This window comes from Acomys russatus, chromosome 20, assembly GCF_903995435.1.
Source record: "Acomys russatus chromosome 20, mAcoRus1.1, whole genome shotgun sequence".
NCBI lineage: Eukaryota > Metazoa > Chordata > Mammalia > Rodentia > Muridae > Acomys > Acomys russatus.
Genome location: NC_067156.1, coordinates 25,025,919 through 25,045,891, shown reverse-complemented (window position 1 = coordinate 25,045,891; position 19,973 = coordinate 25,025,919). Strand labels below are relative to the sequence as shown.

The window sequence follows — 19,973 nt, the reverse complement described above, 5'->3', positions numbered from 1 at the left end:
GATGCCCCAGTCGTTTTCACCCTTGCCACTGGGTTTTGTTTTCATATATATCATGGTTTGGGGCTTTTTTTTTTTTTTTGGAGGGGAGGATATTTGTTTATTCTGATCTTGGCCTTCAGTATTCCTCTTTCTCTTGGGAAATTCTCATCCTTCAAGACACAGGCGCATGCCTTTAAGCCCAGCACTTGGGAGGCAGAGGCAGGTGGATCTCTGTGAGTTCGAGGCCAGTCTGGACTACAGAACAAGCTCCAGGACAGCCAGGGTTACACAGAGAAACCCTGTCTTGAAACCACTCTTTCCCACCTCCCACCCTTCCATCCTCCCATTCCCGTACCCCAACCCCTCCAAAAGAAACGATACGGGTCAAATCATGCGATGTTTTTGAAACTTACATGGATTTGCCCTTTCTTTCTTCAGCAATACCAAAACTTTTTGTTTTGACTGCTAGTACACCACATTGAGTGTGTCATGTGATCTCCCCAACCAGATCAACTCTCTTGAGACCATGAACATATATTGCCTTTGATTTCTCCATTCTCAGAATAATGTTTGGCACAAAATACATGCTAAATAAATATATTGGTTTGAACGGAATCTGATTGTTTTTCAGCCTAAAATAACTGCACTTTTTCGGTTCTTTTTTTGCTTGTTTATTTGACATAGGGTCTCTGCCCAGGTTGACCTTAAACTCTGTAGCAGAGGATGGTCTTGAACTCCCCACCCAGGAGGCAAAGGCAGGTGGATCTCTGTGAGTTCAAGGCCAGCCTGGTCTACAAAGAGTCTAGGACAGCTGGAGCTGTCACACAGAGAAACTCTGTCTCAAAAACCAAACAAACAAAAACAAAAGAAATAAATCATGTTAATTGATTTCAAATGGCCAGTATGGAAGGAAAAAACATTGGTGACCTGTCTTTGAAAATGTAATAAATTTAAGAAGGCACTCCTGATCTTTTTGCTTGTATCTCCTAAGTGCTAGAGTTACAGGCCTGTACCTGTATACCCAGCTTCTAGATTCTTTAGAGAAAAGTTATGCTTAGAAAGTATCAGTGGTTCAAGCTGGGTATGGTGGCACACGCCTTTAATCCCTGCACTCAGGAGGCAGAGGCAGGCAGATCGCTGTGAGTTCGAGGCTAGCCTGGTCTACAAAGTGAGTCCAGGACAGCCAAGGCTACACAGAGAAACTCTGTCTCAGAAAACTAAAACCAAAACAAACGAAAAAGAAAGTATCAGAGGTTCAAGAATTAAAGTTTATAATCCTATCTTAATACATGATTTGGTCATGATAGAATTATAAAAGTAATATATAAAGCCATGTTTCGGGTGAATGCCTGATATCTCAGCACTTGGGAGCCTGGGCAGGATGATTGTGGAATTTCAGGCCAATCTCGGCTACATGGGGAGGTTTTTGTTTTGTTTTGTTTTTTCGAGACAGGGTTTCTCTGTGTAGATTTGGCTGTCCTAGACTCGCTTTATAGACCAGATTGGCCTCAAACTCACAGTGATCCGCCTGTCTCTGCCTCCCGAGTGCTGCCATTAAAGGCATGGCCTTTAGGCTTTTAGGCTAACTTGGTTACATAGTAATATCGACTCAAATATGACACATAAACAAAGTAACATTGTGACTAACGTCACAGGAGTTGTCTCTTAGCAGAACTACTTGATCTGACTTGATTAATCCGGTATGAGTCCTTCTTTTGAGAAAGTTGACTAAGTTTCAAAGTGTCAAAACCGACAACAAAGAAATCCCCAGACCTTCAGAATGACACTGCAGGCCCAATTTCAATATAATCGTATCTGACTTTTTTCATCCTTACAATGCTGCAAGACAGATTTCCCTTTTCAGGCTAGGTATGTATTTAAGCAGACCTTGGCAAGCACGCGTGCCCTCCAGCTTATATTTAGAGCAGGTTGGTAGTGTTAAATAACTTCTGTGTGGTTATTTTGGGGTTAAAGTAAAGGAAGCCAAGCTTCGGGGTCAGGAAAGATGGATTGCCCTCCACTGCTACAGCCGCTCAAAGCTGTGTCTGTCTGTCTCTTGGGTCGTTGCCAGCACATTTTCGTTCTCTTACTTCATAGTCTTCGGAGAGGCTGTTATGTAGCCTGACACTACTACCACCGATTTCTAGTTCTGCTGCTTAAGCTGTTTGTGCGCTGATCTCAGCACTCCGTTTTGAGAAGGATGATGAAAGTTACAACTGCAGGACGATCTGTCTGGCTATTTGAAAGTGTTTGTCTTTGCATCTTTCTAGCGTGCAAGGGGAGACTCCAGATTTCAAACAAATGTGATGTTAATATTTCTTGTGCTTTTTCCCAAATAAGAAACAATTTCTAATCGTGTGAATTTTCCTTTTTACTCTGTATAGTGTAGGATGAGAAGTTTAAAAAAAATAATTTTGGTGTTTTGATAAGAATTATACACAGATAACATGTAACTATGTTAGTTTCCATGAACGGTAGGCATGACTCTGACCTTGATTTGATGTGAGGACTATCCTAACATTTGGTTGAGCAGTGAATAAACAACATATCTAATTTTCAAAACAGATAAATTGGCCTTTTTTTTTTTAACATGGCAGCAACTTGAGTAGATTAGCCTTTGAGAAGAATGATAAGTCCCTTTTTAAAGCTTGAAGCCGACTAAAAATAACTTGGTGCCATATTTAAACCAATTTAGAGGTATGCCACCATTCTGTGGGTGTTTTTTTACATTTAAGGAACTAAGAATGAACAATGGTATAAATCTACCCTCTGGATAAGCGTCTAGCAATGCAGAGGTTGCTGCTGGGGAGCGTGGCTATTTCTACTCGTTGAAGTAATCTTACGGTTGATCTTTGTTGGTTGAAAGATCCAGAAGTATCAACTTAAGTCAAATGCTGCGTAGGTAGAAAGTGAGAGTATGTGCACTCCTGATGGCCAAGAGATGCTCTCCGAAGAGCGCTCAGGCAGATGTTCAACTAATTAGGGTAAAGAAACACAAGCTCTTCAACACGGCTTGCGCCATTTGCTCTTTGTTGAAAGCCGTAATGTTCATGCCATTGTCTTATTTATTTATTTATTTGGTTTTTCGAGGCAGGGTTTCTCTGTGTAGCCTTGGCTGTCCTGGACTCACTTTGTAGACCAGTCTGGCCTCGAACTCACAGCGACCCGCCTGCCTCTGCCTCCTGAGTGCTGGGATTAAAGAAGTGTGCCACCACGCCTGGCTTAAGTGAGATACTTTCAAAGATGAAGAGACTCAAATTTTATTCCCAGGAGATTAGGAAGTAAAATTTAAAAAGCACGGCACAGCAAAGAGTGTTGGCATTGCTTACAATGCTGTTGTGGTACAACAAACGTAGCTGTGCTGCTACTCGCACCAGAATCAAGGTTAGATATTTACTCTTTTTTTTGTATTTCAAGACAGGGTTTCTCTGTAGCATTAGCTGTCCTGGACTCACTTTGTAGACCAGGCTGGCCTCAAACTCACAGTGATCTGCCTGCCTCTGCCTCCCGAGTGCTGAGATTAAAGGTGTGTGCCACCATGCCCAGCACTTATTATTTTTTAATATTTATTTATGTATGTATTTTGTTTGCATGTACAGTCTGAACACCAGAAGAGAGCATCAGATTCCATGGGACTACAGTTATAGCCGGTTTTGAGCCTCCATGTGGATGCTGGGAATTGAACTCAGAACCTCTGGAAGAGCAGCAGACACTGCCCTTAACTGTTGAGCCATCTTCTCAGCCCCAGGTTTAGATATTAGTGCTAAGTGCAGATGGAAAAAAAATGTGTAGATTACTTTTGGTGGGAAAGTCCTATTGTAAATGCAAATATGTAAGTTTCTTTTATCTTCTCTCCATAGGGATTAACCTGTATTTTAGGGTTTAGAAAGCAATGCAAAGATGATTTTCTTTCTTTCTTTTTTTTTTTTCTTGTGGGGGATTGGGTTTTGAAACAGGGTTTCTTTATGTCACCCTGGTTGTCCTAGAACTCACTCTGTAGTCTAGGCTGGCCTTGAACTCATAACTCTGCCTGCCTCTGCCTCCCAAGTGCTGGGATTAAAGATGTGCCACCACTGCCCAGCTGCAAAGATGATTTTCTTTCCTCCTCGTCTTCCCTCCTCTTCTTCTTCTTCTTTTCATTTTTTGAGACAGGGTTTCTCTGTGTTAGCATTTGCTGTCCTAGACTCACTTTGTAGACCAGGCTGGTCCGGAACTCACAGTGATCGCCTCTGCCTTCTGAGTGCTGGGATTACAAGCATGTACTACCATGCCCAGCTTGCAAAGATGATTTTCAAAGGTAATTTTTTTCTCTTTTTTTTTTTTTCACTTTAAAACATTTATATTATTAAAAGAAGAGAGGTTCTTGCTGCTCAGCTACTTCTACTAATAGAACAGGGCTCACCCTTTTTATGTTTTTATACAGAGCCATTTAAAGTCATTGCTTTCGTTGCTCACAGTTCTGAGGGAAAGAAAAACAACTTTTGCCGTTGTGTGTGGGAAAAATGACTTCAGTTTTGTTGATGTCGAATATGTATAGAACCCTAGATGGGCGCATCTCCTTCTTCCCAGATGCAGAACTCTGCGTAATCGGCTTAATTTCCTTCAGTTGTCGGTGATTTAAAGACCTGATGCTCATTACGACTTGTCCTCCTGCGGTGTACAGTGACATAATTGTTTTTGGGCCACAGCGCTCAGCAGACATTTGCGTAAGTCTTACATAGCCCTGTTTCTTCTGCAGAAGAGGACTTTACTAATTCCTTCCTGTCTTCCCCTCCCATGTTCCTCAGAATGTAAACATTCTCACTGAAACACAGGAAATTAATTTTGAAAATGTGCTAATTAGAGTCAATTGTTTAAAGAAAAAAAAAAAAGGGAACAGGAGCTTCTTAGTGTGAACATGCTAAAATAAAATTTTATTTAATGTATACGTGATATGGGGTTATTTATTCTTAGGCTTTAAGTTTGTTTTTTTCTTTTTTCATCTTTTTAAGGGATATAATCCATTCATTCTGTTACTTAGCATCTACAAGTCTCAACATCAACAGACCTGATACAGAGGCTGCAGAGATGGCACAGTGGTTGGGAACAGTGGCTGCTTGCTCTTCCAGAGGACCAGAGTTGAATTCCCAGCACCTACATGGTGGCTCACAACATGTATAATTCTAGGGATCACATGTCCTCCTCTGGCCTCCATGAGCTCAGGCCCACACACGGTGCACAGACATACATGCAGACAAAACATGTATACACATAAAATAATTAGAAATAGCTTTTAAAAAAAGGACTTGAGATGATTTTATATCACACACACACATGCACACACACACACATTTTTTTTTTTTCCACATAAAACAGTAAACGGTCTGTCTCTGCTGCATGAAGGTAGCCGTTATTCAGCAACATGAGAGGAGGCCATAGTGTACTTAAGCTGATGAAGGAGAATCAATATAGTTAACTCAGGGACGGCATACACACATTGACTTGCAGCAACCTGTTACTTTGTTCCTGAGAAATATGTTCTGGCCAACTTAACTCGAGAAGAAAACAAAACAGTCAGTTTTAAGTTGTGCTAAAGAATTTTCTGATTTTAACTGCCACTTATGTCATCGTGACAAATTTAGGAACAGCTTGCTGTCTGATCTGTTTGAATGAGATGGCTGAAATGCTTGTGTCAAGGACTGTAGTCTGTTTAGTGAAATACCCCAAAAAGGTCTTGAAAGAACTGACCCCCAGCCTGAGTCTCAGACCATTGTGTGGATGCATAGTTGGTAATGATTTGTTAGTATTCTTTTCTCTTAAATACTTGTATCAGAAATCCCTGGGCTCTAGAGTGTAAGTGCATAATCCATTGCTGGGTGCATGGAGCTGAGACAGAAGGACTGAGAGTCTGGTGATAGCTGAGGGAATGTCTTATTGTCCTGGCCAGGAATTCTTTTCTTTTGTTTTGTTTTTTCTGAGACAGGGTTTCTCTGTGTAGCCTTGGCTGTCCTGGACTCACTTTGTAGACCAGGCTGGCCTCGAACTCACATGGATCCACCAGCCTCTGCCTCCCAAGTGCTAGGATTAAAGGTGTGCGCCACCACATCCGGCTCGTGGCCAGGAATTCTTTGTTTGTTTGTTTGTTTTTTGAGACAGGGTCTCCCTGTGTAGCCTTGGCCATCCTGGACTCGCTTTGTAGACCAGGCTGGCCTTGAACTCACAGCGATCCATCTGCCTCTGCCTCACGAGTGCTGGGATTAGAGGAGTGCGCCACCACCACCCGGCGTGGCCAGGAATTCTTATTACCTCTCTCTTAAAAGAAAAAAAAGTTTGTGTGTGCGCGCGCACGCACGCACGAGAGCGAGTGAGCACCCCAGATGTTGTATCCTGTTGAGTTACAGGTGGCTGTGAGCTGCTTTGGTGTGGGTACTGGGAACTGAACCTGGGGCCACTGGAACCATAGCAATCACTTTTAATCACTCAGCCACTTTCCAGCCCCGATCTCTCTTATTAAAATAATCATTTTAATTAATTAACTAATCTCTTGTATGCAGGAGCACATGCAGAAGTCAGGACAGCTTGAGGGAGCCACTTGTCTCCTTGAACACCTAGGCCCTGGGGTTGCAGTCACGTGCTGGTGCCAGTGGCAAGTGCTCTCACCTGTGAGCCAGCCTCAGCCTCTCTTGTTTTGAGGCGTATCAGTTACTTTGAAATGGATCAGATGTTTGGAAGACATCATCCTTTTGGCTTCAAAGAGGACTTAAATTACTCTGATACCAAAACTCTGAAGCATCTAGAGCCTAGTATTAAAAACATATCTCTAAATAGGTAAGGACTCATGACTGCTCTCTCTGCCCGTCTTTTTATGTTTGCTGAGAGTAAAAGATTTGGATGACAATGTGCATTCTATTTTTTGTTTTGTTTTGCTTCATTTTGAGACATGTTCTCACGCCATAGCCCAGCCTGGCTTAGAGGAATTCTCTGTGTAGATCATGGTAGTCGCAAACCAAGGTTGATTTTCCTGATTCACACTCCCAAGAGCTGGGATCGCCACACCGGCTTCCAATATACATCCTGTATGTGTGGTTCTCAATAACTTTTGACATGTTTTAAAGGTTTTTTTTTTTATCAGCTTTGTGTAGGTTCACCAGTAATCATAGACTAGTAACTATCTTTCATTATCCTTGGTTATATTTTTTCCAGGATTGTATTTTAACCTGCTAGTAAAATAAAGATTTCATCTTTTAAAAAAAGAAGCAGCAGCAGCAGCAGCTTTCTCAGTGTTTGCTTCAATATTTGAGGTTTAATGAGGCCAAATAAAAGTGGTAAACATCAGAGGTGATTATTTACCAGAATACTTAGAATGCCAAATAGTAACCCAAAATAAACATCTGGTTTTAAAATAGATTAACGTACTACAGCTTCCATTTCAGGAGTAATGGTTTTGACTTAAAAATAGACAGTGTTTTTTCAATTAGTACAAACTGAACTTTGCAGCGTACATTGCTTATCTGGAACACAGAATGTTTGTAGGTGGGATTGGGGTCCTCAGGAGCCATGTGTCTAGTCCCCGCAGCGAGTTCTCAGTCCTCACCTGACCCTGCAGGAAGGAGTCCAGCTGTGCGGTTTTCCTTCCACATCTTAATTTTCTTATTACCTTTCTAGCATTCCTTCTTGATCTTTCAGATTTGTAAATATTAGGTTGACCTTGGGATTTCCAATTAGATTTCCCCCATTTGTCTTATGTTTAATTGTTTTACTAGGATCTCTCTCTCTCTCTCTCTCTCTCTCTCTCTCTCTCTCTCTCTCTCTCTCTCTCTCTCTCTCTGTGAGATCGGGTATCATATATATATGTATATTTACTATATAGCTGAGAATGACCTTGAAGTTTTGTGTCTGTGTGTGTGTGTGTGTGTGTGTGTGTGTGTGTGTGTGTGTGTATCTATCTGTTTGAGAGAGAGAACTCAATTAGAAACATTCTGCCAAATAAGCATGAAGACCTGAGTTCAGTCCCCAGCACCCAGGTAAGAAGATGGGCATGCATGATGGTATACACTTACAAGCTCGGCAGAGGTAGGTGGTTCATTGGAGGCTTGTTGGCTAGCTGGCCTAACCTGATTCTGTGTCCCTCGTCCCAGTGAGAGATCCTGTATAAAAAAAACATGGTAGAGTTGGGGATGGTGCCCACTCTCTTAATCCCAGTACTCTGGAAGCAGAGGCAGGCGGATCTGTGAGTTTGAGGCCAGCCTAGTCTATATGGGGAGTGTCAGGCCAACCAGGGCTACACAGGGAGATGCTATGTCAACAGCAAGGTAGATGGATGGCTCCTAAGGAACCACAGCTGAGGTTGGCCTCTGGCCTACATACTCACGTACACTCACTGGTGCATATATACATTCACACTTACAGAGACATACACATAAATTAAACAAAAAATAATTTAGTCTTGCAGAGTGCTGAAGACCTTTAATCTCAGCACTAGGGAGGCAAAGGCAGGCAGATTTCTGTGAGTTCAAAGCCAGCCTGGTCTACAGAGCGAGATCCAGGATAGCCAAGGCTACACAGAGAAACCCTGTCTTGAAAAACAAACAAACAAACAAGCAAGCAAAGCAAGTAAATAGGCAAGCAAGCCGAGCAAGCCATGTCAGTAAGCAACAGTCCTCCTTGGTCCCTGCTTCAGTTCCTGCCTCCAGGTTCCTGTTTTGACTTAGCTCAGTGATGGATTATGACCTGGGGGTTGTAAAATGAAATAAACCCTTTCCACCCCAAAGTTGCTTTTGGTCAGTGTTTTATCAGAGCAGGAGAGAAGCAAGCGTGAGCACCAACTCTGTAGGTGTGTCGGCTTTTGTTGATGTGAGACTGTGTCTTACGATTTTGCCCTGGTTTTCCTGGATCTTACTATGTCACTGGCTCTCAGCCTTCCTATGCTGCGACCCTTTGATTCAGTTCTCCGTGCTGTGGTGACCCCAACTATACAATTATTTTCATTGCTACTTTATAACTGTAGTTTTGCTACTGTTATGAATCATGACCTTAGGCAAGGTTGTTTAACCTCCGCCCCCCAAAGGGGTTTTAGCCTATAGGTTGAGAACTGCTGTACTATCTATGTAAAACCAGGCTGGCCTCAAACTCATAGGGATCTGCCTCTGAAGTGCTGTAATTTATATGTGTGTATTGTCAGGCTAGGGGTGTGCAAGTGTATGAGGGATCAGGGGACAGCTTGTGGGAGTTGGTTCTCTCATTCCACCACTTGGGTTGCAGGCATTGAACTTGTTGTCAGTCTCGATTTTATCCTGTTCGCCTGCTATCACACTAGCTGTAATTCTCTTTGTAGTTGAGGATGGCCTTAACCTCCTGCCTCCACCACCCGGGGGTTGGGGATATAGGTACCAAACCTGGCTTATGGGATGCTGGTGATTGAATCTGGTATCTCATGCTTGCAAGGCAAGTACCCTGCCTGAGCTGTGCCCCTAGCTGCAGTGGATGTTTTCAGTTTTCTGTGTGGTCTAGGTAGTGACCCTTTTTACATAGCATTTGAAAATATGTTTCCTCATTCTTCAGTGTTGCTTGTTTCCTGTGCTGTGCAGATGATTATAGTTTAATGGAATAACATCTTGTTTCCCATGATTTTGGGGAGCCCTGTCCAGAAACTCATTCTGTCTCTGTCTCTCTCACTATTTGTTTGAGATAGGCTGTACAACTTATCTCCCAGGCAAGGACTCACTGTGTTTCTTAGGCTGGCTTAGAATTTTGTAGCAAACAACCCACCTGTATGAGACAGTTCAAGTGCTGGGATTACTGGCATGGGCCACTCCCACCAGGGCTCCCAAATTGTAACAATGTCTTCAAGTGTTTTTTCTGTTTACCTCTAGTAGTGTAAGAGTTTTGGGCCTTTAATAGACAGGCTCTTTCATGCAGTTTTATATAGAGTAAGGGATAGGAATCAAGTTTGATCTGTTGAATTTGTATTTCCAGTTTTTGCAGCACCATTCACTGAATAGGCTGTCCTTTCTCCAGTGTGTATTTTTGATGCCTTTGAAAATTAGTTGGTGGGGTTTGCTTGTTTGTTTTTGAGACGGGCTATACAGCCGAGGCTTGGCTGGAACTCACTGTGTAGCCAGGCTGTCCTCAAACATGATTCCCTTGCTTTTCACCTTCCAAGTGTAGACGATTAGACTCAGAGTCTTGCATGTGCCAGGCAGGGCATGCACTCTGCCACATAGCTATGTCACACTTATCCTGGTGGAAGGACTATTTGTAGCATTCCTTAGGACATATGTTTGCCAGGATAAATATTCTCAGCTTTTGTTTGAATTTCTTTTTTTATTTTTGAAGTATATTTTCACCTATGCTGGTTAAAGCTTTTTTATTCCCCAGCTCTTTGAAAATGTCACACCATTGTCTTCTTGAATAATTTAGAATTCTTATCACTGAATATAATGTGTCATTCTCTGGCTGCCCTTAAGACTGTCATTATCTTTGGTTTGCAGGAGTTTATACTTTGTCCAGTTTTTTTGGTGTGTTTTCATTTTTGAAACTGGCTTGGACTCTTGAGTGTCTTAGAGTGGTGGTTTGTTTTGTTTTGCAAAGTCTAAGTTCAGCCAGGCAGTGGTGGCGCACACCACTCTGTTCTCTCTTTGTAGACCAGGTTGGCCTCGAACTCACAGAGATCCACCTGCCTCTGCCTCCCAAGGCCACTACCCCCAGCTAACAAGATAATTTTTAATTTGGTTATTCTACTCAATCTTAAAGTAGTTTTATTGTGTCTTACAAAGAGGCAAATTAATTTTTCCAGTACTCTTAGGTGGGAATTTGCCTTGAATAGAAGATCCTTCTAGGCGCAGCCTCATGTTGGCCCTTTTTTTTTTTTTTTTTTTTTTTAACCTGCTGTCTGTTTCCTGTTTTCACATCAGTGCAAATGCTCAAAGCCTCCAAAATTTTTCAGGGACTTTGAGGGTGAAAACCGCCTTTCTGCTTTCTAACATGACTATTTTGTCTTTTGGAGATGGGGTATCATGTAGCCGAGGCTAGCCTCCGACTTGCTCTATAGCTGGGAATAACCTTGAGCTCCTAACCCTCCTGCTTCTGCCTTCTTGTTTCAGGATTACAGGTGTGTGCTCCCTTGTGTCAGGACTACAGGTGTGTGCTCCCTTGTGTCAGGACTACAGGTGTGCACTCCCTTGTGTCAGGACTACAGGTGTGCACTCCCTTGTGTCAAGGACTACAGGTGTGCGCTCCCTTGTGTCAGGACTACAGGTGTGCGCTCCCTTGTGTCAGGACCTCAGGTGTGCGCTCCCTTGTGTCAGGACTACAGGTGTGCACTCCCTTGTGTCAGGACTACAGGTGTGCACTCCCTTGTGTCAGGACTACAGGTGTGCACTCCTTTGTGTCAGGACTACAGGTGTGCGCTCCCTTGTGTCAGGACTACAGGTGTGCACTCCCTTGTGTCAGGACTACAGGTGTGCACTCCCTTGTCTCCAGTTAGGTCCCTTCTTATTCATCCCTTTTTGTGCTACTCAGTTTGTGGAAGTCCTGAAAATGAAATGCCATTAAGATTCTTTTTTTTTAATGCTGGGCGTGGTGGCACACGCCCTTTAATCCCAGCACTCGGGAGACAGAGGCAGGTGGATTGCTGTGAGTTCGAGGCCAGCCTGATCTACAAAGCAGGTCTAGGACAGCCAAGGCTACATAGAGAAACCTTGTCTTAAAAAAAAAAGATTATTTTCAGCTGGGCGTGGTGGCGCACACTTTTAATCCCAGCACTCAAGAGGCAGAGGCTGACAAGTCGCTTCGAGTTTGAGGCCAGCCTGGTCTACAAAGTGAGTCCAGGACAGCCAAGGCTACACAGAGAAACCCTGTCACAACAAAAAACAACAAAACAAAAAGAAACCTATCCAAACAAAGCCAGTGCTGAGAGCATTTGGTCTTGAGTGGCGTGCATCCAGGCGAGCACACTCTGGGGTGTACCCAGTAGACAGCACTGCCACTGGTCCTGAGCTGTGTTTCTGGGAGGAGCATAGTACCTTTGATCCATGCTGAGTTATAAGAAAGTGGAACTCACCTGTCAGCCCTGTAGTGTTATCTAAATCACAGACTGTGACGTTCCTGCTAGAGAAGTATTTTATCCAGGTGACGTAATTGCAAATAAGTGAGGGGTTAATGCATGCAGGTCACATGTCTTTGAGAACTGGCTTTGCAGGGCCACGGGGCATTGGCTTCCAGGTGAAAATGGAGGTCCTTTTCAAAGCAGGGACTCTAACACAGGTTATGTAATCCCAGCTGTCACCTGCACACTGGCTGCTCATCACTTATCACAGGAGAATTCTTTCCCTTTTTTTTTTTTTTTTTTTTGGTTCTTTTATTTGAGGGTGGGGAGGTGGGGAGGTACATTTTCAACTCCCGAATGTTTTTTATTATCTGTTTGTGGAAACAATTAGGCAGGATTTCTGTGAGATTCTTTTTTAGAAACTGTATATTTAATACTTGTGAAAACAAGACTTTTGATACATTGTCTCTAAATAATTCACTCCCTCCTAGATCATAGATAAATTACTTCCTAAGGACTTTTCTGAAATCTTAACCTTTTTGAGGGCTTTCTAATAACTGTATAGAGTATCTATGCCACTTTTGAATTGAGAGCTCAACTTTTCATATATCTTGTGTTTGAATTGTGTATGTAACAGTCCTGTTAGGTACACATTTGGCCTTATAAAATGCTCCTCTTGTTTAAAACCTGGATGGCTGAGATGTTTCAGGTTCACGGTAGTAGGCTGGCTGGCTCTGGCCTGTGAAGTTGGCCAGGCTAACATATGACCTTAGGGATGTGTGGCCACAGACAACATATTTCTGTTGTTTACTGTTCTTGCTTTCTAGTGACTTTATTTTCTGCTCAAGGGATTTAGTATCTGTTCGGATAACTTTCTTTTTAAAGACCACATAAAGTAATGACTTGACCTCTAATCTTAGCCTTGAAATTTCCCAGAAACTAAGAAAGCTGATGTCGGATGACCTGTCATTTGGGAATGCTACTCAGTGGTAGGCAGGCAGTGCTGTTGGTAAACGTGTATCTTACTTTGAAAATTACCTTCATGTGTAAATGGCTTTATTAGCAAAATTGTGCATGAATGACATAATTGGCAGCTCCTGGATCTTGCCTATGTGATGTGTTGTTTTAAAGAAAGTAAATCCCAAACCATTCAATTTTACCAGTAAAGGCTTAGGAGTCAGATGCTGGGGTGAAAACCCGCTAGCTCAGAGAGGTAGAGAAAGCACGCAGCTGACCTTCCTACTCAGCCTATGTCCCAGAGGAAAAACCAAAAAGCTCAAAGCCCAAAGCCAAAAGCTCACTAGCTCAGCTGACAGCCCAGGAAGAAAAGCCAAAAAATTAAAAGCCAAAGGGCTTGCTAGCCCAAAGTTCAAAAGCCTCCTCTTCTTATCCATGCTGTCTTAAATATCCTTCAACTCAAAGTCCCCCCTACTCTTTAATCCCTGTCAGAATGTTTCTTGCTCTGCCTCTTGACCTAGGGTTAACTTTATTAAAGCCTGCGTACAGAAGGCTTTTGGATTAAAGGTGTGTGTTAGGGCTCCACCACATCAAACAAAAGACAGGGTTTTACAGTTTACAATCTTGGGGTTCACAATGGGATCAAATATCCTGCAACAGTGATGCTTTTCACATCATGTCACTAAGACCCAGTGTAGTTCAGAACAGCTCTTCCTGAATAACATTCCCTACCTCTGAAAGAGAAACACCCCTGCGTGATGCACTCTTATCTGAAATAGCACTTGTCTCTTGGATCCAGTAAGAATGTTTAGATATGATGGGTTTTATAGGGAAAGACCTATATTTAATTAATCATTATTTTTCATGTGTGTGAACATTTTCCCAGGACATAATGAAGAAATATTAGTTAAGATAGCTGGACTAAAGGCTGTAGAAGTGGCTCAGCCATTAAGAACACTTGTTGCTCTTGCTGAGGCCCCTGGTTCATATCCCAACACTATGTGCTGGCTCACTAACATCTTTAATTCCAGTTCCAGGACTTCCAATGTCCTCTTCTGGCCTTCGTGGATGCCAGGCACACATGTAGTGTACACAGATACACACAGGCAAAACGCTCATACACATAAAAATAAAATAAATCTTTAAAAAAAAAGACATCTGGGTGATTGATGTCATGGATGAAGTTTAACAGTTAGTGGCATGAAAAAGAGTTCATGGGATTGTATTGATGTGCATGGTAAGGTGTAGTCATGACAGAGAGAAGAAAAGGCTTTTCCTCCGGTGTCAGATCTCCTATCACTAGTTCAATACCCACGATAGCAGAGTTTCTGGGTGGGATTCCACCTAGGCATAGTGTTATTTCATTTAGTTGGCAGGGGAAAAAAAATCACATAATGCTACCTTGATTTGTTTAGCTTTTTTGTTAAAAGATAATGTTTAGTTCTTTGCTGCTGAGCCCTTAAATGCAAGAAGGGAAACCGTGCATTTACATAATTGTAATTGCTGGGCTGGAGAGATGGCTCAGTGGTAAAGAACACTGGGTGTTTTCCCAGAGGACCCAGGTTCAATTCCCAGCACACCGCCAACATCCTCACAGAGATACACATGCTGGCAAAACCTTAATGCATATAAAAATTATCTTTAAAAAGTAATTGTAATTGTTACTTAAACTCTATCTATTTTAGCCTAGTTAAATAATCTTGAAAATGGTTTGAGTAATTGGCGTTTTTCCGTGGTTCTAGGAGAAAGGAAATACTTCATTCAGCTCCTTACTTGAGGCTCTGAAACGGTTTGTTCTTCCTTTGCCTGCAGCAAGAATTATGAGCTTAATGCCACAAAACAGAGTCAGTGTTAATATCTAAAGCTTCCCCGTGTTTGGACCCTCAGCAGTGGTAGATAATGTGCCTGTGAAATGGAAAAAGTTGAAGTTTTCTGCTGGTGCATTTTGAGCTCTTCAGAGGTATTAATCACTGGGGATAACCATAAAGGACAAGAGGCTTGCAGCGCCTTTGTGAGAGGAGCCTGTATAGACACTAAGGCATTGAGCGTAACACAGTGCTCGATTGTGACTTTAAAGGTCATGAGTTACTGCTGTTACAAAGAGCCAAAAAGATGGACGGACACTTTGATTTACAAATACTTCTTTAAAAAGTCCACGAAAAAGTTAGATAACTCAAGATTACCGGAAGTTTTTGTAGCTTATATGTTGACTTTTTAATGCATTTTTTAATGCTTTTGCCATTTTTTTCTATTTGTGAATATTGTGAACACCAGATTGTCCTTTAAATAAGAAAGCAAATTTTACTTTTAGCCCTTTAATTTTCCTTGGGCAAGAAAACTAAAAAATGGTTATGGTTTCCAAAGTTTATTTAATGTAATTCCCCCCCCCCCCCCAATCTAGAGGTGTCTGTTTGATTGCCTTGTTAATTGTGGTGTATAACTGTTGGTTTGGTTTTTAATATAGTGGTCAAGTGGCTTAGTTTTCAACTGTTTGTTTTCTAGGTTTATTCTACAGTCCAAGGAAGTAATTCACAACCAGCTATTAGAAAAACAGAAAACAGCGGAAGAGAAAATAAAAGAGCTGGAGGTATGTCTAACAGCAGCAGTCAGCTTTCAGGGAACAAAAGTGATAAGCCCATTGTGTTATTCAGTGAAAACATATGGTTGACAGAGTTTAGGCCATATATATTTTTTTTTAATCTAATTTGTTTTAATTGTGTTAAAGCCATGGAAATAGCCATATTTATGGCAATATTTGAAAACCAACAAAACTGTAGCTTAGCTATAGTGACTCATGCCTTTAATCCCAGCACTCGGGGGGCAGAGGCAGGCAGATCTCTCTGAGTTCGAGGCCAGCCTGATCTACAGAGTGAGTTCCAGGACAGCCAAGGCTACAAAGAGAAAAGAAATAAAATTCTCTCTTTTTTAAAACTTTGGGTAATTTTAAAGATAAAGTGTTGATCTGAATGTATTTTCTCCTCTTTTGAAAAAGAAAAAATAAAGGGCATATACAAAAAATAAATTTAAAACAAAAAATAAATTTAAAAAGACACAAACAAAAGAGCAGTGCACTGTTTAAATAGTGGCTTGTGGCAGAAAACAAGCAACTTTAAATCTTGGGTAAAGATGCAGACTAGGAAAGTGCAGGGAAGCTCAGCCTGTTAGTACAGTTTCCTGATGCAGTGAAACCTTCGATGGCATTTTCTTTGGGACTTTGGCGAAGGGTCTGTCCTGTATATACAGGTTAGATTAGACCAGAAAACTGGCTGTTTCTTAGGCACCAAGATTTCCTGTGAGCAGGGTGGATACAGCATGGTCTCATAGGTCATGTGACCTAATTTCTGTCAGTACCATTGCGGCAGTGGTTTAGAATGTGACTCAACCCTCTGCTGAACTGGGGAGACACCCCTTCTAGTCTGTAGGGATTTCTCAGAGGCACTGATTTGACATGGGCTCGGAGCATGTAGTATCTTAAAAAAAAAAACAAAAAAAAACCCAACTATGAGTTTCTTAAAGTTACTTTAGTTTGACTGATGACTTTTTGGGGAGTAGGCATCAAGACAGGGTTTCTTTGTGTAGCCTTGGCTGTCATGGACTCGCTTTGTAGACCAGGCTGGCCTCGAACTCACAGCGATCCGCCTCCCTCTGCCTCCTGAGTGCTGGGATTAAAAGCGTGTGCCACCACGCCTGGCTCACACACACATTTTTAAAAAATAAAATGTTATTCTGTGTCACTTATCAATAGCCTTCTGGGTTAATAATATAAGTTTGTATTTGATTTTTGTTTTCCATTGCCACAGGCTCTTAACTTCTCATTCAGCTATGGCAGGAACCTATCTCTGCATTAGCGGACAGTCAGGCCTTGAAGACATCCCAGACTTTGGTAGTAATAAAGGATGTATCATATTAAGGCTAAAATTACGTCCCCCCCTTTTTTCCTCAGTACCTATGAGAGTTGCGATTACATTAACCTAGCTAGTACGCTATATCTTTTTAATTTAAAAAAATACATACGCTGTAATCTTCAAGTGCTTTATTGAGGCTGGAAAGACTCGGTGGTTAAGAGCACCTGTTGTTCCTGCAGAGGACCCAGGTTTAGTTCCCAGCACCCACACGGCAGCTGACAACTTCTGTAACTCTAGTTCCAGATTCCCTCTAACCTCTGTGGTCACCAAGTAGGTACACGGTACACAGACTTACACGCAAGCCAAGTAGCCATACACACAGGTAAATAAAAACATATGCACATGTACATGTATTATCATAGTATGGCTATATATTATAATGCAATATTATATCTATTATATTGTACATACACACATATTCTTTCAAGACAGGGTTTCTATGTGTAGCCTTGGCCATCCTGGATCTCACTCTGTAGACCTGGCTGGCATTGAACTCAGAGATCCGCCTGCATCTGCCCCCTGTGTGCTGGGGTTAAAGGCATCTGCCACTACTCTTAAAAAGATTTAAAAGTGCTTTCTTGCAGAAAAGTGTGAATGATCACCTGAACCTTTGGTCAGTTATGCTCCCTTTCATGCTAGAAGGTCTGTGTTAAACATCAGTGGCTGCTGACTGATCCAGGGTGGTGGTTGCTGAAAGTTGGGGTGGCTGTGGCAATTTTAGAAGACAGTAAAGTTTGCTGTATGGGGCCACAGTAGATAGAGTCAGTGTTTGCCTAGCATGCCCTATGTTCATAAACAGCATAAACCCAGCACCCTAACACTGCAAGAAGTTCTACTGTAGGCAGAATGCTTTCAAACAGTACCGCATGCTACATGTAAGAGTTAAACAATGTAGCAACATTTATTTTTTTGAGTCAGGTAGCCTAGGCTGGTCTTCAATCCACTATATAGATGACAACGAGTTTGAACTTCTTTAAAAATTTTTTTTTATTAAATTTTACTTTATTATTTGTTGTGTATGGTGTCTTGCCAGCATATATGTATCTACACCATGTATGTGCTCAGGGCCAAATCCCCTGGGACCAGTGCTTTAGACAGCCAGAGGCTGCCTGTGGGTGCTTGGAACAGAATCCAGGCTCTCTGCAAGAACAAGGACTCTTAACCTCAGAACCATCTCTGCAGCCCCGACCTTAAGCTTCTGAATGCTGAGATTACCAGCATGTGCCACCCTATCCAGTTCCACGTGTTACGGCCTTATGCTGTGCTGGCGATCCAGCCCAGGAGCCTGTGGATGCTAGGCAAGCCGTCAGCCAGCTGAGCCTCATCCCCAGCCAGCCTTCAAGCTTAGGGTAATGTTGATATTTCAGCTTCTGTGAACTACCAGTGCTCTCAATGGCCTCTAAAGTAATGAACCCTTTTAATTTACCTTGTCCAGGGCCATCAGAGATTTGCCATCTGTGGCAACCACGATGGACAGCTGTGTCCAGGCCCCTGTGCAGGCACTCTGCTTCTCCTTTCCTGGCTGTAGGCAGGTTGGCCTTGAACGCTCCAAGGTGCTGGGTTACAGGCACTCACCACCTTACCTGGCTTTAACTAAGTTAGACGTGAGCACTGAGAATGGAAACTGCCGCACTATATTAGCCAACGTGAAGACCTTTATAAAAGCAAACTGTGAACACAGTTATCTTGGGTGACCAAGAACTTGTTCAGTAATGTTTTAAAAAGGATCTTTTTCTCAGAGCTGTAGGTTTCAGCACTGGCCTTAAAACTTTCATGAAAGCATTCTGGGAACAGTCAGAGAAGATGCAGTGTGCCTGTGTAGGGCCCTTCAAAGTTCAGCATAGTAAACAACCATCGGCTTCACTGTAAATTGTTAGCTGTATTGGCCTAGTAAGACAGCTGGACTGTCCTTTGAGGCTCTGAAGTCAAGAATGGATTCTCTAGCTAGGAGAGCCCAAGATGGTGTCTTCCAGTGGGAAGCTGGGTCAGTGTGGACACTGTTAACCATGCTGCATCATCTCGCACTTTGGTATAGTAGAGATGGCATCTTCCTTTAAGTCCCAGGAAGCAGCTGCTCTGGCTTTAAGCGACTGCAGCTTTCTCAGCCTTTACATAATTGAGAGCTGGCTCTGTCAGGACTGCTAGGGTTTCCTCCGCCATTGTGAAGGCTGCTGCGCTTTCTAATTGATGTGCTCCCTACAGGAGCACTTTGCGTTTCCTTCATCTTCTTCTCCGTTTACAACCTGGCTGCTGTAGCAAGTGGCCCTTCATCTGGCTTATCTCAGTTCTGGTGTGTATTTCTCATTGATCAGGTCTGGTTTTTTTTTTTTTTTTTTTTTTTTTAATTTAAATTAAGTGATGTTGGACTCTTTTTTTGCCTTGAACACTTATAGAGTCTATTGTAGAAAGCTATTCATACCCCGTGGTAAATGCTGTTTCAGACTAAGGCTTGGGAGAAGAGGAAAAGATGGAGGAACAGTCAACCAGGGACTAAGTGAACACACAGCCATCAGTTACATTTGCTGTCTTCTATGAACATGGTTTGTAGTATACTGAAAACAATTAGACTAATGACATCAAAGGTCATCAATGCTGGCTTAGCAGTTAAGAGCACTTGCTGTCCTTGCAGAGGACCTGGGCTCCGTTTCTAGCACCCGGATAGTTCACAACCATCTGTAACTCTAAAACAGTCATCTCATTTCTCATGCACTGTACAAACGTGGTGTGTGTACACACATGCAGCCAGGCATAATCTTCATATATAGGAAATACAAATAAACTAAGCTTTAAAAATATTAGATCACCAATAACAGATACAATAATAATGAGAAAGTTTGAAGTATTCCGACAATTGCCATACTGTGACACAGACCAAAGTTAGCATAAACTGTTGCAGAAAATGCTGTAAGGCATTTATGAGTATGTCTTTGACCCATCGGTCTAGTGGACGGACAGTGGTACTTCAGGCTGGTGTGTGAGTCTCCATGGCCACTGCATGCACACCTCACTCCGTGTTTTATATTTTTAGGAAATTCTCAGCTCTTCTTAAGGTAACATCACTGAGTTCTGGCATCCCTTGTTGTCAGAGTTGTATGTCAGTCTAATTG

At 42.3% G+C, this 19,973-nt stretch overlaps 1 protein-coding gene across 1 annotated transcript in view; it reads left to right on the top strand.

Annotated features, from left to right (window-relative positions):
- Positions 1–19,973, top strand: part of Pfdn1 (prefoldin subunit 1) — a 53,478-nt gene that overhangs the window by 8,413 nt on the left and 25,092 nt on the right. Inside the window, exon 3 of the mRNA XM_051163011.1 lies at positions 15,464–15,548. Within this exon, the coding sequence (XP_051018968.1) occupies positions 15,464–15,548 (85 nt within the window). The remainder of the gene's footprint in view (positions 1–15,463; positions 15,549–19,973) is intronic.